This window comes from Molossus molossus, unplaced genomic scaffold (assembly GCF_014108415.1).
Source record: "Molossus molossus isolate mMolMol1 unplaced genomic scaffold, mMolMol1.p scaffold_m16_p_4, whole genome shotgun sequence".
Taxonomy (NCBI): Eukaryota; Metazoa; Chordata; class Mammalia; order Chiroptera; family Molossidae; genus Molossus; species Molossus molossus.
The window spans coordinates 14,648,702-14,672,923 of NW_023425377.1; the positions used below are offsets into that span (position 1 = coordinate 14,648,702).

General features: G+C 46.7%; 1 protein-coding gene and 1 long non-coding RNA gene across 4 annotated transcripts in view; one reads left to right on the forward strand and one right to left on the reverse strand.

The window, feature by feature from the left end:
- ATP10B (ATPase phospholipid transporting 10B (putative)) overlaps nt 1-24,222 on the forward strand; it is a 90,381-nt gene that overhangs the window by 63,399 nt on the left and 2,760 nt on the right. The window contains exons 14-21 of the mRNA XM_036241096.1: nt 564-748; nt 4,169-4,490; nt 7,000-7,076; nt 8,652-8,777; nt 12,503-12,703; nt 13,736-13,816; nt 14,848-14,952; nt 21,543-21,730. Coding sequence (XP_036096989.1) covers nt 564-748; nt 4,169-4,490; nt 7,000-7,076; nt 8,652-8,777; nt 12,503-12,703; nt 13,736-13,816; nt 14,848-14,952; nt 21,543-21,730 — 1,285 coding nt within the window. The remainder of the gene's footprint in view (nt 1-563; nt 749-4,168; nt 4,491-6,999; nt 7,077-8,651; nt 8,778-12,502; nt 12,704-13,735; nt 13,817-14,847; nt 14,953-21,542; nt 21,731-24,222) is intronic.
- Nucleotides 7,435-24,222, reverse strand: part of LOC118615848 — a 41,568-nt gene continuing 24,780 nt past the window's right edge. The window contains exons 4-6 of one of the 3 annotated variants that reach the window (XR_004956495.1): nt 12,394-12,723; nt 12,094-12,172; nt 11,237-11,323 (exon numbers count right to left, since the gene is read on the reverse strand). This is a non-coding gene — a long non-coding RNA (uncharacterized LOC118615848). Of the gene's footprint in view, nt 7,707-11,236; nt 11,324-12,093; nt 12,173-12,393; nt 12,724-24,222 lie in introns of those variants that run through there. The other 2 variants (XR_004956494.1, XR_004956493.1) reach the window with 2 other exon arrangements.

The window sequence follows — 24,222 nt, forward strand, 5'->3', positions numbered from 1 at the left end:
CTCTCCTCTCCCATGGCCAATGGGCCGGCAGCTCTCTGCACTCCTGCTCGGCTTCGAACCCTCGGCACTGAATCCATCCATCCTGCTTGCTGCACTCTCCAGTCTGTTCTCTGGAATCATGTTCTTAACACTCAAAACTGATCCTGCCACTTTTCAGCTTAAGTCCCTTACTGACCCCTGGGCCTTGACACATGCTGAGCCCTCTGCCTGGAATTCTGCTCCTTCTCCACCTCTTGGCTTTATCTTCCAAGTCTGAGCTTAAGGACACTTTCTCAGCCAGGCCTTCTCTGACCTTGCAGATGAAGTGCGGGTCTCCTGGCACCTGTTTGCATGGCACCCTGGGCTCCTCAGAAAGCTCAGTTACAAACCCTCATTCAACAGGCCTAGGTGCTCCGAGGGGGTCGGGACCAGCTCTGTGTATTGCACTACTGTATCCCGGGCGCTCGGCGTAGCCTAGAACACGAAAGATATTTAATAATTATTGCCTTGCTTATAGGGCTTCGGGGAAATCAGGCAGCTACTTTCCCACCATAAATGTGACTCCTGGTGTCTGATCACTCCAGGAGCTACTGGGATTGAAGACCGGCTGCAGGAAGGCGTCCCAAACACAATCGCTGCTCTGAGGGAAGCTGGGATCCAGCTCTGGGTGTTGACCGGAGATAAGCAGGAGACAGCCGTCAACATCGCCTACTCCTGCAGGCTGTTGGATCAGACCGACACCGTGTACTCCATTAACACGGAGAGCCAGGTGAGGCCAGCGTAGGGCCCAGATGTCCACGTGCAGAGCAGCCCCCAGCCAGCGGGCGACAGGCTTGCGTGTGGCATCTGGGTACACGAGGAAGCCACCCTACCAAAACCATGGCGCTCAGAGGGCCCTGGAGGTCATCCAGCCCAGTATCCTCTCCCTCGACCCCACGTGGTGAACCAATGTATTTACATTTTGTCTAACAGCACGTTAGGAAGTTCTGCCTCTCCCGAATTCTGCCTTTGGCCCGGCCTCCTCATTCTACAGATGAGGAAACTGACGGCCACGGAGGCTGTCCCCCGCCAGGGTCACCTTGTCATTTCTGACAGACGAAGTCTAGAAGGCTGGTCCCCTGCAGGCCAGCGCCGCTGCGGTAGCCCACTGTCTGCTCTCAGAACCTCAGTGGTTAATACATGGGATTAATCCCCCATTGGGAAAAAAGCCTCAATTCAATTGAAATTCTTCTGAGTTTAAAATTTCAGCTCCGATTTGTAAGTCACATCGGTTTGCCACAGAAGACATCCTGAAGGTGAATGATACAGAGAGCAGCACATTTCGATGGGATAGGACAGAGAAGCAAAGCTCCAAAACTGTGATTTTGTTTTTTTTCAACCCAACTAGGTTGTGAGTGGCAGGGAGCAAAGTCTGGAGAGAGGGCTGTGTACAGTCTGAAGAAGTGTATTCCAAGTCGTAACACAATTTTATATTTAGGAGGAAACAGCTATTTTCACAGGGCAAACTGCAGAAAGTGAACGCCCACCGTCTTCTTGGCCAATGAATGTGGGAAGTGGGTGTTGACTTGTACGCGCCTATCAGAAGGAAGCGGGGATTGGACTGGATGTGGGGTAACAGGAAAGCACTGTGGCAGGGGTGGTGGGTGGAGGGACCTGGAGACCAGGAGACCTGGAGCAGGCCAAGGGGATGAGGCAGAGAGAGGAAGATGCCCAAGGGAGAGACCAGCACAGAAAATAATGGCAGGAGAGTGATGGACTCTCAGGCCTTCAGTTTTGCCTGAAGCTGATCAGAGTCCAGAAATGTGAGGGGTTTAAATTTGGTTTTTATTTCACGAAGAATCCACCTACACAAAATTTCTTAAAGGTAGTGAACACTCTGGAAAAGTGCCTGAGGCCCTTTAGATGAATTGGAAAGCTCATTTACTTTCTTCTCGGGTGCACAGAAGATGCGATGATTAGATTAAACCCCAAAGAATTTTCAAAATGAAAATAATCTCGGGGAAATCTCTGGCATTAATATGATGCTTAGGAGAGAAAGTAATTTGCAGCTTGCTTGATCCCTGTAATAGTGTCGATGTCTCCCTGCCCCGCTGACAATGGAAATTTTGTTTGCAAGGATCATTTTCATTCAAGGTGATTCCAAAAGGACATCGCCAACCTTGAGCTAGCCAGTGGGGCCGGACTTCTGCCCAACGCAATGCATTCCTGGAGGAAGCTGAAGGTGCTTGTTGATTCAGTAGCCAAAGTTCCTAAGGAACACGGGGCCACACTACTGTGTTGAGTTCAGTCACTGTCGGCTGTTTAAACGTTGTCTGGGGCCCTCCAGGAGGGTTCCTGAGTGCTGGGCCTACCCACACCCCTGGGCGCGCTATGCCGATGAGTCATCCTCTCGTCTGGGGAAAAGGAGCAGGTACCTAGACAAAGACAGACACTGGGGAAACCCATTCTATATCTCAGATTTATTTCAACCCCCGTTTAATGTAATTACATATTCAGTGGCTATTTCTCCAAGGGTTTTTATCTGCCTAATTCATTGTAAGTTGATGTAGGGCTACTGTTTCTGTTATACATCTTAAAGCTATAAGCGAGTTATGGGACTGCTCTACACCTCAGAGTTCTCATCTATCAGATGAGAGAATTAATAACCCATCACTGGAAGTGTTGCTCTGTTAAGGAATCTTAGAAGGGACTATAATATTAAGTAGGAACTAATAATAGCAACTATTATTAACAACATATTTGAAAGCTTAATAGTGTCCAGGTACCATAACTCTCTGACCTTCTTTCTCCCGATCTGTAGAAAAGATTTATTTCAGAGGCTATTTGGGAGGATCAATGACATCACAGAAAGAAAATATTAGCACAGCATTTGTATTAGTTAACAAATTATATCAAAACTGAGCCGCTAAAAACAGACATCTATTATCACACAGTTTCTGAGGGTTGGGAGTCCAGGAGTGGCTAGGCTGGGTACGTACCTCTGGCTCAAGGTCTCCCTGAAGGTTTCAGTTGAGCTGTAGGTCAGGGTGGGGGGCTCATCTAAATGTTTAACAGGGTGGGTCATTTGGGGATAGAAAGGAGTCCTGCCATGATTGGCAGACGGTTTTACCCCAGGACAAGCCATCCAAGGCAGAGTGAGAAAGAATGCCCTGTTGGGCAGCCAGTCTTTATAAGCAAACCTGGAGGTGACATCCATCACTTTTGCAGAATTCTCTTCCTTAAAAAGGAGTCCCTAGTCCTAGCCCACACTCAAGGGAAGGAGATCACACAAGGGCATGAATACCAGGGGGCGGAGTTCACTGAGAACCATCTAAAAGGCTGCCCACCACTGTATCTGACCTATACTGAGTGTTAAATAAATGGCAACTATTGTGATTATTACATAGAAAGTTCAAAATAAATGAATTCAGAGATTTTGTTTGGAAGCTTACCTTTCCAAAGACTTGGTCCTATGTTGGAGGAATTTTTATAATTTATGCCAGTCCCAACTGCCAAGGACTATCTCGATCTCTTTTCCAAGTATTTCGGGTATAACCAGTGGCTGCTGGAACTAGTTCGCGGCCCCTCGGGCCTGTGCACACTGACTGCTCGCGGACAGCACCGCGCTGAGAACCGACCATGCCGCCGACTGCCTCGGCCTACTCTAGCTTGCTTTAGAAGTGATGTTTGCAGAACGTAACGAGGATCATGAATATATTTAGAACCAAAATCTGACTTGATCTTTGATATAGCCAAAAGCAATGGAGAATTGGTAAGAGGAAATAACTTCTTCACTGTTTCAAGGTAAACACCAGAAAGAAAAAAAAGTTTCTTTAAACCAGTAAGACTTTCACATCCATGGGCAGTGACCAACACACTCAGACCAACAGAGAAACAGTTAACGTAGTTTCCCAGTGGAGAAGCCACAATGGGAGCAGGGCTACCATCTCTCTGTTAGGCCCCATCTTGCTGAGCTATTTCCGTTCCCGAGCAGTTCCTCCTATTTTGCTCATTGATTCCAAGTCGATACTGCCTTGACGCTGTTTGAACTATCACCGAGAAATGTAAACATCGGAGAATGCTTCCGAGCTAAGTGATTGAATGGTGGTCGAGTTTTATTAATATCTTACTGAAGGCTAAAGTGAGATTTCAGAACTACGTTTGCAGTGTGGCTTACGAATACCAAACGTATTATTCCGACTCTTCCCAGGAAACCTGTGAATCCATCCTCACCTGCGCACTGGAAGAGGTGAAGCAACTTCATGGACCATGGAAGGCGGACCGCAGGCTCTCCGGGTTCCACCTGCCTTCTGAGACACCTCCCCCCGCCTCCGGCGCCGCAGCCCCAGAAGTCGGATTGGTCATCGATGGGAAGACCCTGAACACCATCTTCCAGGGAAAGCTGGAGAAGAAATTTCTGGAGCTGACCCAGCACTGCCGGTCGGTCCTGTGCTGCCGCTCCACCCCGCTCCAGAAGAGCATGATCGTCAAGCTGGTGCGGGACAAGCTGAGCGTCATGACTCTTTCCATAGGTACCTGAGGTGCTGCAGTGTGGCTGGGAGTGTGCTGGGGCTGATCTGATGAGAGCCTGCACCAGGGCGGGGTGGGGGCAGGAATCAAAGTCAAGATGCTTAAGTGGAGGGTCCTTGTCTTAGAGGGAGAGACGTCAAAGTGACAAGATGTGGCAGCCAAGGGATGAAGCAGAGGCTAAGCAGAGATCAGCTAATGAAAAATCAGAATCTGGAAGGAGGGCAAAGCCAAGAGCAGCCTCAGACTTGGAACATCGAGGTAGCACAATAACATACACCCAGGCCAACTCAGTCCTGGGATGCAGACCACTTCCCCTTTGATACTTAACACATGGCACCGTACTATGGACCTCGGGTGTTTGTGGATTTGGTCTTCTGCTGAGTGTTGATGGCTGGTGGGGAGATTTAAAGGTTGAGCCTGTCCCATATTTAATTTTGTTCCTTCGTTCCTAAATACAAGGCCCAGCACAAAGCATATGCTCAATTACATGCTGGCTGTTGGTTGATGAAGAATTCCTCATAGGAGACTAAGCGCTAAACATGGTTGAGGCAGAAAAGGAAAACCTGTACTTTAAACTTTGCAGGAACAACCAAGCCTGGTTCACAAGAACCTTGCTGATTTGGCCTCCGTCAACCCTCCAGCCACAGCAGGAACCTCCTTCTCCCCAGCACTCCAGGTCCCAACCCAAGGAAACTGCTTCCCCTTCTCCGTGAGCCTTGGTCTCCCTCTCCCCGGCCTTTGCACAAGCCATATCCTCTGTAAATCCCTGCTTCTTCCATCCACCTAACCTCCCTTCTCTGGGAGCTTCCATGGCACACAGCCCCCTAGCTCCACAGTGCTGGTATGCTTTCTGGAGACCTGCTCAGGACACCATGAGTCCCTGGACAGAGGGACAATGTCAGTCCTACTCCCCATTTCATCCCATACCCAACACACACCACACAAATAGTACATGGTGCGTTTATTTAGGGGCATTCGTGAAAATGGTTCCAAGTTCTCTTCTTCCTACACAAACACGGGGAGAGATTTCCCTTCCCAGCATTCCAAATAGGAGGCCTTTTATACAGTTCTTTCTCCTGGTATTCAGGTAAAAGCAGTCATAAAAAAAGAAAAGAAAGAGGGAGTGGGCAGAAAGAATGCAGGGAGCAGAGCCGTGTCCACGGCATTCTTGTTTGGTTCCCTGAATTGTCCGCTTCAAAACTTCAGACACACACAAGGCAGCCGCCCAGGACTGACTCCCTGAAGCACGAGATGGGGTTCGCTGCCGTAGCAGCAAAGGGTGTGATTCCACACCCCTCCTCCCACTGGCTTCCTACCGGAAGAGGTTAAAGGGTGGATTTGTTCTGCCATGGGGTAGACTCAAATCATGTGCTTCTGCGCTAGGAAGAAAAGGAAGTATCACCATAAGAATAGTGGCTACTTATAATGACAAAATGTTTAAGAGCAATACATGTTGTTGCCAAATAATTAGAAGACAAGTCTTCCCCCCCCCCCATGCCATATTTTCTATGACGTCTGATATAGATTTAATTGCAGATTATGAGAACCCACTGGAAAAAGAGGTGGGGTCAGGAGGTGAAGGCAAGAGTCTACAAACTATGGCCCGCAGGCTGAATCCAGCCCACTGCGTACATTTATGTTTGTCTAAATGTAAGGACAGCTGTTCACATCTGCTTCTTGGCCGACAAAGCATTTACTACGTGGCCCTTTACAGAGAAAGTGTGCTGAGCTCTCATGGAAAGATAAAGTGTTAGGAAGAGGCTTGTGACTATACGGCTCACTGAGTAAGGCTGGGCTGCGGCTGCTTATGTTCAAAGTTAAATAGAATTTCATCAGCCACATTTTGATAGTCACATGTAGCTAGTGGTTGCCTTGTTGGACAGTAAAAGGTATAAGACAATTCCATCATTAAGGGCCCTATCCACCTCCAGTTTCCTGAATGAGTTCATTGAATGGGAACTCAATGCGACTAAATGCACCTCAACAACAACAAAATCAGTCTCACTTTTCTATATTCAGAAATAAAACTGAACACCGTCCCTGTTCTTGGACACCATTGACAATCTGATGGCTTAGCTGTCCAAACATCCTAGATGCCATGATATGGCCAGTATTTCATGTCGTACTGAGCTAGGGAAGGTATACCAGCCTTGGAATCGGAATGATCTGTCCCAACTCTCTGGGGTCTCTTCACCAGCTGGCTTACTCTTGCCAAATGCCTATGTTGTTCAAATCCTCCATTTGCTCCTCAGTCAAGTCCGCTATAACATTCATGAAGGCCTTTTGTGTAAACCATAAAGCACAGCTCAAGTCTCATTGTGAATGATAAAGAGTAGGGTTTCTTGGCCAAATACCAAAACAGTGGACTTTTCCTGCAGGACTAGGGCAATGTTAAAAGGGCTCAATTCAGTACAAATGAGATCCTTGAGTCAATGGTGTAAATAAAACCCTTCCCAGTGTCCCGCACCGTTGGACCAGAATAAAGATACCTCGGGATCTCTCTTCTTTCAGGCGACGGAGCCAATGATGTGAGCATGATTCAGGCTGCTGATGTTGGGATCGGAATATCCGGACAGGAAGGCATGCAGGTACTGTTCTCTTCAAGTGGTCTTGTTTCTTCCTCATCTACCGGATCCTCGTGGGAGAGTTAGGGCATTGTTCGCAGTGTTGGGTGAACTTCGCCGAGAGCTTTGCAGAACTATCATCTGAAAGTCAGGTTTCCGTGCCATAAGCCTCCATCACCAGCTCCCTACCGCCCAGTCCTTCAGAACAGAGAGATCCAAGGATGCTCGGCTTTTTACGGACAGCTGGCTGGTGAGACCTGTGTTCTAAAGCCAAATGGTACCCGACCATTCAGGGAAGTATAACCAGAACCCTAATATTTTTCTTAAGTCTGCCTGCCTGCATGTACTAACCCAAAGAGACGCACAAGCAGGAGTTTGCAGTATAGAAAGTTTAATATTGAATTGGCCAATCCGGAGACAGGGAGCTAATGTTAAAGGTGTGTAGGTTACAGATTATACAGGGCAAACTCACAAGACACCGGCGGTTTAGGGGCTGGGCTGGGCTGGGCTGGGCTGGGCGCTGACTGTCGAGGGGACATAAGGACGATGAGTCATTGCTTCAGGTCTTGAGGACAGCTCGGAGGCCTTTTCTGGTGTCCCTCTGTCCGCTCTCCTGGGAAGGAGTCGGGGTCGTTCCACCTCAGAACTCAGGAACTGAAACAAAGTGAGGTCGAGATGTTATCAGTAGCCTGCCATGTTACCCAGACCGTGTGACTATTAGTCATGTTCGGGCTACTGCATTCTGCTACCTTGGGGCTCGCTGGTTATCTGAGGGAAAGGCTAGGGAGAGGAAGAGAGATTTTTTTTTTTTATCCTCACCTGAGGACATTTTTCTATTTTTTGTTCAGGTAGAGTGGGAGGGGGAGAGAGGAAGAGAGAGAGAAACATCGATGTGAAAGGGACACATCGAGTGGCTGCCACCCGCACGACCAACCAGGGCCGGGGACAAACTGCAACCGAGGTACGTGCCCTTAGCGGGAACCGAACCCCGGTCTCTCGGGACCGCAGGCCGACGCTCTAACCACTGAGCAAAACAGGCCAGGGCAGGAAGAGAGATTTTTAGAGTTAGAATTTAAAGCTAAATGTAATCATAAGGACCCCCAGTTTCAGAAGACTGAGCCCTCCTCTGCCTCCACCCCTCCCCCTAGATTCATGCCAGGAGTTATAACCAGGCCTGTCCAAACCTCAGTTTTATGAGTGCTAGGAACTGTCTTGTTCTGAGCGATGCCAAGGGCAGGAGACACATGCCATCCGAGGGTGGCCCCGAAGTCCCTACTCCCCGGGGAACCAATGCGTCCTGGCATGGTGCCCGAAACAGGCTGGGCCACGGCAAATGCTTGTTGGATAAATGGAAGGAGACGAAAGGCCAAACTAGACCACTGGCCCCTTCTGAGCTGCCCGTACTGGATTCTAGTGAGGTCTGGATCTCCCGGAGGAGACAGCGGGGTGTCAGAGTCGAAAGAGCCACCCAAGGGCACCACATAATGGCAAAGGGTCTTTCAGACGCTACCAGCTGTGGACCTAGAGCAAAGCCCTACCCTCAGGAACCTCTCTGGTGCACTGGCACAGTGGACACACGTCTCTGTTCTGCCCCCGCAGGCCGTCATGTCCAGCGACTTCGCCATCTCCCGCTTCAGACACCTCAAGAAGCTGCTGCTGGTGCACGGCCACTGGTGCTACTCGCGGCTGGCCAGGATGGTGGTGTACTACTTCTACAAGAACGTGGTGAGCAGCCCACGGTGACGCCACCTGGGCCCTGGGAGTCCTTGCGGGGCCAGCTGTCCCCACAGCCATAGGCAGAGCATCTCAGCAGGAAGGAAGCAGTCAGCCTCACCTGGATTTTGAATCCTGACACTGTCCCTAACTAGCTCCGTGTGACCTTGGGCAACACCATGCACTGCTCTGGGCCTCAACTGCATCTTTGACAAAATGGGTCTAATACCAGCTACGCTGAAGTTATCGTGCCGTATGGACGGCACCTGGTGCCCAGGGGCAGCACGAGTAGTCACAGACATGGTCTTCAGACCTGGGCTCCTGTATCTGGTAACGGCCAGACACCTTAGTTTCGCTCTCTGTGAAATGGGGCTGATGAAAGTACCTTCCTCATATATTTGCTAAGACGACGAAAGGAGAGCTTGTATACAAAAATCAATGGCACGTAATGACTACCCCATAGTGAGCCATGGTTTTTATCATTGTTGCTGCTGCTGTTGCTCAGAGCTCCGTGAGGAGACTGATTTTCTGACGGCAAGGAAGAGGATTTAAAGAACTAGTGTGGCTTTTCTCTTAGGTCTTCTCCCCAGATAGCGCCTCCCTAATGCGAGGGCCACAGCCCACCCCGTGTCACTCCTCAGCAGGGAGTTCACAGTGGTCAGGACACTCAGTAAAATAGCTACTGGCCAAAACGTTCAGAGCAGGGAGGTCCTCTGGGTCTTAGTCTTGCCTGACTCCAGATGCTTTGTGAACGTGGAAGTCACCCAACCTCTCTGGGCCTTGGTGGGTTTCCTCTCAATAACATGGGGAGACTATGACCCTCTCCGACCCCAGAAGTATTAGCAAGAGGCTTCAGGAATTAGCCAGGGCTCTGGAATGCATGTGGCACTATACACATATAAACATTTGCTGCTCCTAAAAAAAAAAATACGTTCGTGTCTGTCTTGTCGATAAGGGGCCCAAGCAGGCACACGCCAGCTGAGGCAGTAAGATCGTCGGAGGCCCTTGTTTGAAAAGCCCTCGATGAGCAAGGGCAGAGTGGAGATCAGAACATCGCTGTACTGAGGGAAGGAACAAGGGCCTGAGTTTCTCATTATCTAGTTCAAGGACCTCTGAATAGTCCCCAAGAGTCTCCCAACAGAATCCATCACTGTTTGCATAAGGAAAGAGGGAGGACTGAGACCAGGGAGTTGGGAGAGAAAAACATTAGCCAAGTAGCAGCCTCAAAATTACATTTTCCCCTCGTCCTGCTTGCGGGTGCTGTCGCGGTCACCCTTGCTCGGGGTGAGCATTTTCGTTCCGAGTTCAACGTGCGTGTATAAATATGTATATATACACCGCTCTAAACAGCGTGGCAAAAAAGAATGCTAATTCGATAAGCTGGATGGCACGATTTCAGCAAGTCTGTGCAAAGTCACTCAATTTGACTTGAAGCTCACTCTGCGCACGAAGGACTGTTTGCTTAGAATTCAGAATGCCCGTTTAATTTTTTTCTCTTGGCCTCTAAGGGAATCGTTCTTTTGAATAAGCCCAACCTCTTCCCTGCATTAAACCTGTGGAATAGAAAAGGAAGCGCCAGCCAGCCGTGCTTTCAAAGCTTAGATGGTATTTATTTCCAGCCCGATGCCACGCACGCAGTTGCGATACCGATGCCGCATTATCTCCCCTTGGCAACTAGGGGCTGGAGAACTATGACTTCCACATCCAAACCCAGTTCCAGGAGGGGATTAGAACCCGGTCTGCTCTGAAGTGTGAACAGTGCGTGCATTACCGCACTGGGGCTTCTCGGGAGGAAAGGCAGGTGCCCGATCCGGGCGATGCCATCCCCGGGTTCAGTGCACTCGCTCCAAGGTGCCAAGACTCCCCACAGAGGACGTGAAGATACGCAAGGTCTCTCCCGGGCCTTAGAGGAAGAAAACACGCTTTAATGTTAAAACTCCAGCATGAGCGTTAGGCGAAAAGAACAAGTATGATAAACAAACGATTATTCAAACCATTATTGAACACCTAACTAGGATGGGAACATTATCAGGCACTGGGGATCCTGCAAAGGGCCACTTAACCAGGATTTTCAACCTGGCGGGCCGTCCAGCCTCTGTCGCAGCTACTCAGCTCCCCTGTGACCACATGAAAGCAGTTGTGGACACGGTGCCAATGAGTGGGTGTGGCTGGGTTGGTCTGTCCTCTCCTGGTCTCAACGAGTCTTGCTTCTCAAGACACAGTTTCTGGACAAGCAGCGTGCACATAGACGCTTAGGGAAAGGCAGATCCTCGCGGTCCACTCAGAATCTGCCCTTTTACTTCTACCCCAATAAGATTCCGATGCACCTTAAAGACTGACAAGCACTAGAAGTTAATTTTAGAAGTATGTCCCTAGAGGAAGGTCAGGGTGCGATGGACGTATCTCTAGGAGATGAGGGAACCAAGGCTCAGAGAGGTTGGCTGACCTTTCCACGTTCACAGATGCTGGAGTCAGGCAAGACTAAAACCCGGATCACTTCCTGCTTCAGCATCTTCGCCAATAGCTATTTCGCTGAGTGCCCGACCTCTGTGAAGTCCCTGTTGGGAAGTGACCTGTTGGGTCTCAGGTGGAAACCAGGAAGAATGTCCCAGGACTGAGAAGGCTTGGGGATAGTCCACAGAAAAGAGCTTTGAAAACTCGGGTGCTGGTGGTAGCACTTTCTAGCTCTGAACTTGGGCAAGAATAACTGATGGCCTCAGATTCCTCATCTGTAGAGTGGCGCTGGCTCTAGTCTCAGCCATAATATTAATCCTGCCAGGTTGTTGGGACAAATTACAATGTATGTCACATCTAGTAATGTCCAATATACTAATATCCTGTGTCACAGAAATAGAAGGTCAAATAATAGTTACTGGTGTTACGAACAGCAGTACTGACAGGTTCAGGTTATTATTACAAGAAGACACAGCTAGCCTCGTCAAAGTAACACTGGCCCAGCAGTAAGGGAACCAGAATTCTAGCTTGAACACAAACCTGCTGAATGACTTCTTGGAATACCCTTGACCCCTCTGTGCCTGAGCCCCACACAGTGGAGAAGGATTAGCCCTATTCTAACTCCACGACCAGCTGCTTACGTGACCCACCTCGGGTCACCAAACCACATCACAACCTGGAGTGCTATTACACAGACAGTGAGAGGCCCCACCCATGCCAGGTGGGAGGTCCTGCGTGGGAAAGAGCTGTAGAGAGCACCAGGCAGCAGTTAGGCAGAAGACGGTCTCGCAGCTCAGAGGGGTGAACGAGACAATAAGGACAGCGTTGAGAGAGAAACCTTCGCATGAAGCCTTCTTCCCGCCAGGCTTCTTACCCACAGTTCAGTCTGTCTGTCAGTCCTTCCTCTTTCCACACTTCTGCTAACTGCAGCCTCTAAGTACGACTACTCCCATCTGAAAGGTAGCAAGGTGGTGTTCCGAACGGTTGAGGGGTTTGCCCAAGGTCACAAGCTAGCAACAGAACTGGGGGTTCAGAACCAGTCCTCTTCACCACCAGTCTGGTTACCGTAACGAGGTCCCGGGTGACATCAGTAGTAGCTCACGGCGGCAGTCGTGAGCAGTGGTAAGTGTCAGGAGCTGCTGCTCTCGGGATCTGGGTTTCCTCCCATCCTTACCTGACTCTGCACGTCACGGACGAGGAGCCTGGCGCCCCCATCCGCGCGGTGACTTGCCAGGGGCCCCGCGCAGCATCCTCGCTCACGAGGCCGCGCTGTCTGCCTGCAGTGCTACGTGAACCTGCTCTTCTGGTACCAGTTCTTCTGCGGCTTCTCGGGCTCCACCATGATCGATTACTGGCAGATGATATTCTTCAACCTCTTCTTCACCTCGCTGCCTCCTCTCGTCTTCGGGGTCCTCGATAAGGACATCTCGGCAGAGACTCTCCTGGCGTTGCCCGAGCTGTACAAGAGCGGCCAGGACTCCGAGGTGAGGGGCTTGGCTTCTCCCTGGAGGTGTCAGAGCAAGAGAATTTGCTGGTCTCGAGTAGACTAAAGGCGGCCTGGGAAGCCTTCAGGATGATTTCTTAAAAGACACAGCGTCCGCAGGCACTCCAGGGGGCCGGGAGGTGGGAGCTCAGGGAAAGGGGACATCGAAGTGCCGGAGGGCGGGGGGCTGAAGAGGGGGAGGCACATTGCGGACAGCCAGCCAAGCCCAGTCCCAGCGCAAAGACAGAGCACAGCAACCCCACTCCAGGTGAGGGGCATGTGGTGCGTGGTCTTCCTAGGCCTTCTAACCCCTTCCCACAGGCACGCGGCGGGATCACGTATTCCTCGAGCAGGTAACATTAGAGGAGGTTAACAGAGGAAAAGCATAAACTGTGATGTTCCGCTTTTCCCAGGGAAGGGACCAAAACGGGAAAGCTCGTGTTTCACAAAACCATTGAGCTCCGTCTCCCGGCCACTGGGACCCTGGTCTGAGACAGATCGTCCTTTCAAATGCCATTTAGAAACATTAGAATCTCTAAACCTACCACGTTTGTTATTATTAAAGAGAGTTTGGGGGGTTTTTTGGATTCCACATATAAGTGAGATCATACGGTATTTGTCTTTCCCTGTCTGAATTATTTCACTTAGTTCGATGCCCCCTAAGTCCATCCATGCTGTTGCAAATGGCAAGATATTTTTTCTCTTTTTGCTGAATAATACTCCAATGTGTATGTATACAGATACATGTATGCACACACCCATCCCTATATATGTATATACAATGAACATAGGGGTCTCTTTACAAGTGTTTTTGTTTTCTTCAAGTGGAATTTCTAGGTCACATGGCAGCTCTATGTTTAATTTTTTGAGAAAACTCCATACTGTTGCCCACAGTGGCTGCCCCAGGCTGCAGTCACACCAACAGTGCACGAGGGCTCCCTCTGCCCCACGACCTCCAGCACGAGCTGTTCGTGGATTTACCGACGACAGCCATTCTGGTGGTGGTAACTGCTGCTGTGTCCTTTCCTGGCAGTGCTATAACCTGCTGACTTTCTGGGTGTCCATGCTGGATGCGTTCTACCAGAGCCTCGTCTGTTTCTTCATCCCTTACCTGGTAAGTCACGTAGCTCCATCCTAACCCTGCACATCACCAGGAGGCACGTCAGAAAGCGATCATCACATTGCATCGTTTCCCTCGGGGCACAAATCCAGAGCGCCTCACAGCCCTGCTTAGATGGGGCCCACAATCTCCAGCTCCCCACAGCCCCACCACGGCCTTTGTCTCCCACCGGCCTTCTTCACTTTACTGTTTCCTGCTTGAGCACCGAAGGTATTTGACTTGACAACCCTCAAGTTAGATTTGTGCTTCAAGCATTCAGGCAGCAAGTTCTAGAAGAATACTACGGTACCTGACATAAAAGTAAGACATGCAGCAAGGACATCAACCCATCTCATTCTGGTCCCCCGGTTCAGAGTGAGAGCCTAGATAGTGAGGGGTACCTGTGTTTCTCCTGCACAGGGAACCAGGATGTAGGGGACTGTCCACCTGGCCTCAGGTTCTTTTGCAATTAACAACACGGAGGTCGAGAAAGTGGGTATTTAATGCTTCGCTGGAATTTCCCGGCCAGACCTCTGCTTGTCGGCCCTGCTGATTCTTTTGCTCCCATTGTGAGCTCAACAGACCCTCCATCTAGGAAGTTCCACACCCACCCTCAAAACTAAACTTTGATGCGACTGCCTTCCCCCTTCCCCCGCCTCAGCTGATCTAGCCCCTCGTCTGTACTCGCCTCCACTGTAACAGTTACCCTGCCAAGGGGGCTGTCAACTCCTCGAGGGTGGACACAAAAGGATCTTCAACAACTGGCATCCTGCCTGGCGGGTGCTCAATAAATGATTCCGTTCATCTCGTGCCAAATGTTCTGGAATGCCCATCCTGGCTTCCTGTGAAAATGTGTTTTTAAATAATTTAGCCCTACCTACTCACTCCTCGTGTCGTCTGCTCTGTGGACCAGTCCCACACAGATGGCAGCTGGCTCTCTGCTCCCCCCGCCCCCGCCTGCACTGATGCTTCAGAACCACTGCGTCAACCCCAGGCCTTGAGTCCATGCGCACATCTAACAGCAGCTGTGTGTTCCTCCTCTGCAGACCTACAAGGACTCTGATATCGATGTCTTCACCTTCGGGACCCCCATCAACACCATTTCCCTCGCCACAATCCTCCTGCACCAGGCGATGGAGATGAAGACCTGGGTAAGTGCCTCTTTGGCTTAAAATCTGTGTTTCTGTTTACTGGCCACATCCAGATGTCTGAGGCGTTGCACTTTATCACTGATCTACTCGCCAAATACACAGAGCTTCACCTGCGTCTCTCCTATATAAGGATGAAAGAGATGGAGTTGAAAAATAGTCCTGGCCTCATGTTGCTTATCACCTACCCAGGATGACAAAACTAACATATATAAAACAATGAGATAACTGCAAAAATAGTTATTAATACAAAATTGAGGGGTGTTTTCAGAGACAAGGAGAACATTAGACTGACCATGCCGTGTTGAGGGGTATGGTCCCATTTCATTTCAGAATAAAAGATTAGAAAACTGCCTTTTATGTAACCACACCTCAAGCTGAAATACCGCATTTTAGTAGCTAAAAGGGCAACGCCAGCTTTTTCACTAAGGTCTTCTAATCAATAATTACAAAACCAAAGAGCTTATAATTACATGCCAGGTACCTAGCTATACGATTTTAATGTATCATCTCAGTGAACTTTCCCAGAGCCCTTTGTGTTCGGTAGGCTTTTTTTTTTTTTTTTTTTTTGAGATTTTAACTGACATACAAAGTTTAAGGTGTATGGCGTCAAGACCTGACATACATTGAACAGTGATGGATACATACAGGTATATGTTAAGTGTTTTTTATTCCCATTTTACAGATACAGAAATAAGTACAGTGAGGTTAAGAAATTTGCCCCAGGGAATTCAAGAGAGAAGCATGCTTGAACCCAGGCTTTGTCTGACTCTTGAATTTTCACCTGCTATGCTGATAGTGTGAGGATATAAGATTCCGTGGTGTGAGAGACCGCTACAGAAAGCTCTGTCCTTAGCCAAGCTGAAATGGCTCTCTCTCAACTGTCCCAAGTAGGCTCAATGTGGAACTTGCTCCCCACCACTGCCACAAGCTAGGCCAGGCCCAGTGGCTGCTCAGAGTCACCCACGGGGTCACACGGTTCCCATTTTGCAAACGCCCTCTGCTCCAATTCATGCCCACCACAAATAGAACAAAGTGATAAAACCAAAAAGGCAGAGCCGAGGTTAAGTACAGGATACATTTCTGCAAGAAACACTGGTACCAGGAGGGGCTGCGGGCTGGGCAGGCTCTCTGGGAACCAGGACAGGAAACAGACTACGGCAGTGGGGAGGCTGGCTGCTATGGGGGGAGCCCCAATTTTTGCTGGGTCTGAGGCCTGGGCTCAAGAAAACAAGCTTTTAAAAAAAACGACAAGCATCTGGAGTTACAGTTTTGTCAGAAGGTATGAGGAAAGGAGGCAAGAGCCAAAGGTATAACTTTATTTACTGATTTTAGAGAGAGAGATAGAAACATGGACGAGAGAGAACACTGACTGGCCGCCTCCTGCATGCCCTTCACTGGGGATCAGGACCACAACTTGGGCATGTGTCGACGCTCAACCACTGAGCCACACCGGCCGGGCCAAAGGTGTAACTTTAATACTAGGAACAGAGCCAGCCTAGCTAACCTTTTGCACTCCTGAAAATTCGCCAGTGACATTAGAAATGCAATTTGTGGGATCCACTCTAGACTGGATACCTGCGAAGAGTCAGCTGCCGAGCTGGAAGGTCGTGTTTGTCGAGGACGACACAAATCTGAAATAGTGACTCAGGAATGGCAGCTTGAATGAGTGGCTCCAGCAGCCACATCACAGGAGTCAGAAAAGAAAAATCGAAGTACGGTCGACAAGCAACAATTGAAGAGAAAATTATTAAGAATAAAAAGTAATCAAAATAAATCTGGATATATCATGATGTACCTTCAAAATGTAAGGTTAACCATAAAGGGATGGAAAAAAATAAAAGACATGTAGGAAACTATCAATTCTGTAGGATGGGGGTGGTGTGAAAAGGTAAAAACAAAGAAAATAATGGCAAAAAATACAAATACAAATAAGATGTTCAATATAAATCCAAATATATCAATACTCAATACATGTAAATGGAATTTACCTATTAAAAGCAAAATTTATCAGGTTGGATTTTTTTCATCCAGAAATTATAAGGAGAAATGGACAAGTTCACACAGTATGAGATTTTGATAAAATTCCATCAGAAAGAGACTAGATTAAACAGAAAAAAAAGATATAGAAGCTTTGAATTATCACACTTGATCCAATATATAAAATCCTGCTCCAAACAAATAAACATGCATCTGTTCAAACAGAGACCAAGGAATTTGAAAGAATCAGTATCATAAAGACAATGTACTCTGTTAACAAGCAATTAAAAAACAGCCATACAACCCAACATGCTTGAAAATGTCGAAATGCACTTCTAAATAACTGATGAGATCAAGAGTCGTATGATGGAAATTATAACATACTTGCACTGGAGAACTATAAAAATACATATGAAGGTTTGTGAAATGTAGCTACAGTTTTATCACTAAAAACAGAGATGAAAATCGACTCAAGGTACTTACAAACTTACCATGTAAACCTAAAGAAAACAGAAGATGATAATAAATAAAGGAAACAATAGAATCAGTAAGGCCAAACTTGAGCACCTCAAAACGTAATGAAAACTTATCTCTGCCAAAACTGATCCAGAGGAAAAAAGATGACCACAGAAATGATACTATGAATAAAGACTGTAATTGTAGATATGATCAATTTTTACAATATTTTTTAAATGTAAAAGTTACCAAAACACAGTCAAGATCATTCAGCAAACCTAAATAAGCCAATCACTATTTTAAAAATTGAATTCATAATCCTGTCCCCAAAGTCAGCAAGCCCAGAGGGTTATAAAGGTTTGGCCAGACTTGTAAGGGACGGATCATCTCAATCTCATACCAATTATTTCACAGATTAGAAGCTAGGCAGTTTTTTATGGCTAGAATAATCCTGATACCAAAATCAGCATGGACAGTTCAAGGAAAGAAAACTATACGCCAGTCTCACTAAATGAACATAGATATAAAAATTCTAAATAAATTACTGGCGAAGCAACTCCCAGCCAAGGGACTTTCATATCCTGTTAGTAGGCTATACACTGATACCAGCACTCTGGAGAGCAACTTGAAAATAGCCAGTTCAGTGTTCATACGCTATGACATGATTCCACTTCTAAGCACACACCCTGGAAATACTCTTGCACATGTGTGTGCAGAGAGATGTACAAGAATTACACCATTGCTCTGGCCGGTTTGGCTCAGTGGTAGAGCATCAGCCGACCAATGAGTCATGGGTTCAATTATGGCCAAGGGCACGTACCTCAGCTGTGGTTTATCCCCAGCCCTGGTCAGGGTCATGCAGGAGGCAACCAGTAGATGTGTCCCTCTCACATTGATGTTTCTCCCCCCGCCCCAACTCTATCTGAAGATAAATAGAAAAATATCCTCAGGTAAGGATTAAAAAAAAAAAAAGTTACACCATGTTCATAAGAGCAAACAAATAAAAAATTGGAAAGAGCCTAAATGCTCATCAACAGGAAAATAAAGAAATTCTGGCGTATTTATACAATAGAACAATTAAAATCAATAAACCAGAGCTGTATCTATCCACATAGATAAACCCCAAGCACAGTGTCTAGTTTATGGGCCAATGCTCAACCACTGAGCCACACTGGCTGGTCAGCATCTAGTTTAAAAAAGTACAGAAGGGTGTCCATACATGATCAAGTAATGAAGCATATGTAAGCATGGCTACATAGACATGTATGAATATATGAAATATGCATTGGAATGATGAGCACTGAATTTATGTTCAAGAGAAAGCATTTACAGGGGATACGTGGGTGTTTTCATTACATCTGGAAGACTTACGTTATTCATTGCCAAGTGCACCTCTAAGACCAGGTATCCCCAGAGTTACCGGTAATTTCTGGTGCTCTTGGGAAAGGAGTCAACCACCAGAACCGTTATGAAAAATGTATTTTTTGTAAGTTCTTGAAGCACAGGGAGATATGTCTACCCAGCATAGAAATATAACGGAAATTTTAATGACTGTTGGTTTCCCCAGTCCCCACCAAAGCAACGGAAAAAAATTCGCTAACTGCTTGCTTCTTCTGGAACAGGGGCTGGATTATTCAGGTCCCTTCTCCCACAGAAAAGAATTAAAAATAATGGATAACTTTTTTTCCAAGGAAAACCATCTTAAGAAAAACCATCTTAAAAGCATAAAAGAACTGACAGGATAGTAAAGACAAAACCCTTAGAAAAGGGGGGATCCTAGAGAACCAAGATAAGACAAAGCCTCTGTTTTCCTTGAGGGTGTTTGTAACTGTCCAAAGTCAACTTTGCTTTTGGCAGACTTGAATGAGCGAAAGGTTCAGAAATCAAAACCCAGGCACCTGAGGTGGGAGTCTAATCAGAGACCACATTAAATCAGTACCCCAAAGGCTAGAGCTTCAGGGTTAGGGTATATGCAAAAATGGACCTGCCCATACTCCCTCCCCTGCAGGGCTACAGATCGCTCTCCCTATGCTGAACAGAGCAGAGAGACTCGGTATACAGGACCTGTCCCGGGAAATGAACACGGACGGCCTCAGACAGATTTGGAGCCCAAGCTCATATCACCTGGGTGAGACATACTCTAGACAAAAGTAGGTCAAATTGTCCCTACTAACTTTCCAAGGGCAATAAGCACCACATATTCAAAAATAACCAAGCTCTCAAGGAAATAAGAACTCATTAGTGAGGATCAAACAAAAATAAACTTTAGAAACCAAGATTTCAGGAGTTGGTAGTATCAGGTATACATTATAGAAAACTATGTCTAAATAAATAAATAATAAGCCTTGAAATATCTGGAGATTGGTAAATATAATGCAACCCAGCAGACTGGAAAATAACACGTTTAGAAATAAAAAAATACAACAAATACTATTTATTTTCATGGCTGGCTTAACAGCAAATTAGAGACAGCTGAAGGAGAATTAGTGGAGTGGTCAAAAGAAATTATCCAGAATATAAAACAGAGGGAAGACAATGAAAATTATGGAAGAGGTATTAAATATATAGAAGATGGCGGTATCTTAAAAGGTCTAAAATACATTTGATCAAACTCTCAGAAGGAAATGAGAGGGAATATTTTATTTTATTTTTTTGTTTGTTTGTTTTTGGTACATGCCCCTAACGGGAACCAAAACCAGGAATCTCTGGTCCACAAGTAAACACTCCAACCCCTGAGCCAAAGTGGCCAGGGCAAGAGAGAATATTTTAAAAGATAGTGACGAATTTCACAGAAGTAATGAAATATATCAGTCCACCATTTCAAGGAAGTCAACAAAACCTAAACAAGATATAAAGAAATCCACGCGTATTGTATCATAAGGAAAACTTTAGAACACTAATGACAAAATAAAAATCAAAAAAGCAGGGCAGGTTTTAGGTGATAGATTTCCTTCTAAGGAACAACAGATGAATTGCTTACTTCTCCGTAGCAACAATGGAAGCCCAGAGATGGTGGAACGCTATCTTAAATATGCTGAACGAAAATAACTGCCAAACAAAAATGTTACGTCCATCAAAAGTGAGAATGAAATAAAGCATAAGAGAACAGATCACCAACAGACTCCTACTGAAGGCAATTCTAAAGGATGTACTTAAAGGAAAGAAATCTCTGATGGGAGGTCCAAGATGCAAGAAAGAATTAAGGCATCAAAAGTGGTAAACATAACTAAATCTTAATCAGTATTGACCACATTAAACTATAACAACAACACGTGTGCTTTAAGAAGACAAGAAAATTGCCCTGGCCGGTTTGGCTCAGCGGTTGGAGCGTCAGCCTGCGGTACAGAGAGACCCGGGTTCGGTTCCCGCTAAGGGCACATGCCTCGGTTTCGGTTTGTCCCCGGCCCTGGTTGGTCGTGCGGGTGGCAGCCACTCGATGTGTCCCTTCACGTCGATGTTTCTCTCTCTCTTCCTCTCTCTCTCCCTCCCCGCTCTATCTGAACAAAAAATGGAAAAATGTCCTTGGGTGAGGATAAAAAAAAGACAAGAAAATTAAAATATACAGCAGCAATAAGATATGCTGGGAGGGAGGTGAACAGGGTGCTCTAACACCCTTGTATAATTCAGGAAGAGAGAAAGTAGCCCTAAACTTGACACTGTGGTACGTTAAGACTGCTTATTGCCATTTATTGAGCAATCACTGAAGTAACAGACGTGGAGGTCATAACTTTCCAAGTAGTAAAGGAGGGGTAATAAAAGTATACCAAATAGTCACTGAGTTTACAAGAGGACCAGATCAGGGAAAGAAAGCAGCACAAACAGGCAGAACAAACTAAGATTAGACAATGTCACTGACCTTGGAGAACAAACTACAGCCACGTGTGCAAAACATGGATTCATCACACAAACGTAATATTGATGGGGGTGAGAAATTACACAAAATGTGATGCTATTTACTAACATTTAAAAAACAGTCTATGTAAAGAAACATAGAAAGGTGATAAAACATCAAAGGATTGAGATATGTGTGTTCAAACGTTGTGTGTAGAGCATTTCCCAAAAAAGCAGCTTGAAACAAAGTTAGCCAAGCAGCTTGACTGCACTGGCCCCTGATCTAAGATCTGCCTTCAACAGTGTTGACTTCTTCCCTTCCGCAGACCTTCATCCACGGGCTGGTTCTCCTAGGCAGCTTCCTGATGTACTTCGTGGTATCCCTAGTGTACAACGCCACCTGCGTCACCTGCAACAGTCCCACCAACCCATACGGGGTGATGGAAGTCCAGCTCTCAGACCCCACTTTCTACCTCGTCTGCTTCCTCACACCGGTTGCGGCTCTTCTCCCAAGGTTTGAGCACTGGGTGGGGCTGTTTTCCTCCTAGAACTACCAATCTCCCCTCAGTGAGCCACCTCCATAACCCAGGAGGCAGCAGTCTGACTCCTAGCTGAGATCCTGGAGGCTACTGTTCCAAAGATAGGGTCCTGAGACATAAAGAACAATGAAACCGGAGACAAATACCATGGACTCTAGTCCCAGGCCAGCCGCAGAGTCGCCAAGTCACCAAATCTGGCATGGTCTTAGTTGTGACATCTGTAAGAGAGTGACAATTCCTACCCTCCAGACTTACAGATTTTGTTGTATATAAGAGATCATTTTGAAAAGTTCTGTGGTTCTGTATTAGCCCAGCAGCCTTACACTCAACTGCCTACGGAGACAGGCAAGCAACTGCAGCAGAGCAGCTGAAGTACAGACCTGGGGAGAGTGATCTTCTCTTCCCCCTTCACTGTCATCAGGAATGATCACATTTAGCATTCCAGAGCTTCAGATTTTCCCTAGAAATTCAAATTTTGCATCAAATACCCAAATGTTAATACACACACATGTGATGTATTAACCAAATAAATCATTCATGCCCAGGGACTATTTCTATCATTTTCAGCCTCAATCCTCTGCATGTGCCTTTTCCAGGAAAACACACAAAAAATAGCAACAGTGCCTTGCATTTCCTGGGAGCTTGCTCTGGGCACACACGCTCCTATCTAGCCCCTCATTTTGTTTTCGGTATCGCCTAGAAGTCAGGAGGAGCTGTGGTTCCAATCCACCTGCTCACGAACAACTCGTGTCCCAAGAGGGACCAGAATGTGTCCACAAGCTCACCACAAATCCCAGTGGGGGCTGGATTCTCCCAAGTTCGTGGCCAATGTCCTGGTCTCCATCCACACTGTCTAGTCAGAGCAATCAGTGACCTTGACAATGATACACCCACAGACAAAACATAGTCCCTCCCCATCCTCGGGATCTCACCACTCTGAACATCGAAATTCAGCCCCTTCACAAGCTGTCGTAAAAAGCAGGCCACCCCAACACTGCACAGAATATTCTCTAATCCAAACTCGGTAGCTGGTGCTTCCTTTAATAAATGTGGCAGCTTGCTTACCCCAGGCGGGTCTCCATTTCCTCTTCCTAAGCCACCTCAGAACCTTGACCTCTGATGCAGGGTTGGAGGCTGAAGATACCAAGATGTCAAACACACGTGGGTTGAGTCTAAACATGCGCTGTGCCTGGCCTCCCGGCTTGACCCCTACTTCTTCCTAGAGCCTCATCTCCCCACTCCTTGTACTGCCCTCTCGCGTTCCTCCCCTACCTTATGCTGTTCCTCTCTATTCAAACACCCTTCCCATTACCAGAGCTCCTCGCCTTTTGACATTATTTCAGGCAGCACCAATTCCATCACCTGGTGTATCTCTGTCACTGCCCTTTACCCTGTTTGTTATAAACTGTCTGTCTCTGTCTGACCATTAACTCCCGGACAGATGGTATCCTCCTTATTCTATAACCAACTATATAATACCAGAGTCACAGAGACTAGTATTGATAGAGGGCCTTGAGAATGAAGAGTGGGAAACCATTAAGAAAAAGAATAAGCCTCAGAGGACATATTTCCCACCACCCTGCTTCTTCAGCCCAACCTCTCGGAGATGGAGCCTGGGAGAGACCATAAGGATTATGCCCTCATTGGAAAAGAACATCAGATATGTGGAATAAATACTTTTACGGTTAAACATGGTTGCGATCACTACTGACCAAGGATTGAGCTCCTCTGTTCTGTGTGTCTTTTGGGGGGGGTATAAAAATAGAAATTTATCAGCCCCATATTCTTTGCCTTACCCTTGGCCAGAAGATGCAGTTGGTGCCAAAAGCTACCAGCCTGATAAGAATCCTTGAAAATTATAGAGACTGTTGACACATGCTTTGCAAAGATAAGCATTGAACAGTACAGCTTGTTAAACAGATAGACAAGCCAGGGGAAAGCTAGCAAATATTTACTTGTTAGTTACCATAGCACATAAGTTAAATCTCCGCTTATTCTATATTATCTATATCATCATAAAGTTGAAAGTCTGTTTAATTCTGTTTACTAAGAAAAGCAAAGAGTGTTCTTCTGAGAAAGGATTATTTTAATAGTTCCAAGGATTATTGACTTGTAACCTTGAAAAAAATTAATGTTTGTTATAGAAATCTACATGATAGAAAGTTTGCTATAGAAAACTGTTCACTTAAGGTTATAAGCTGTATTTATCATAATGGGGGTAGACTTCCCTTGTGATAATTAGCCCACTAACCATGACCTCACTAATCTTAGTCTAATTAATTCAACCAACTGTACAGATTCTCTTAAACTAGAAATATGCAAATAGTTTTGCAGATGGAAACAAAAGAAGCTAACACAAATTTTAAACACATAATGAGCATCTTAATTAGCTACAGTAGAGGGCACCAATCCTTGGACACTCTGCCCAACACTCGGTTTTTCTCCTACTTCATGTCCTTGACATGGT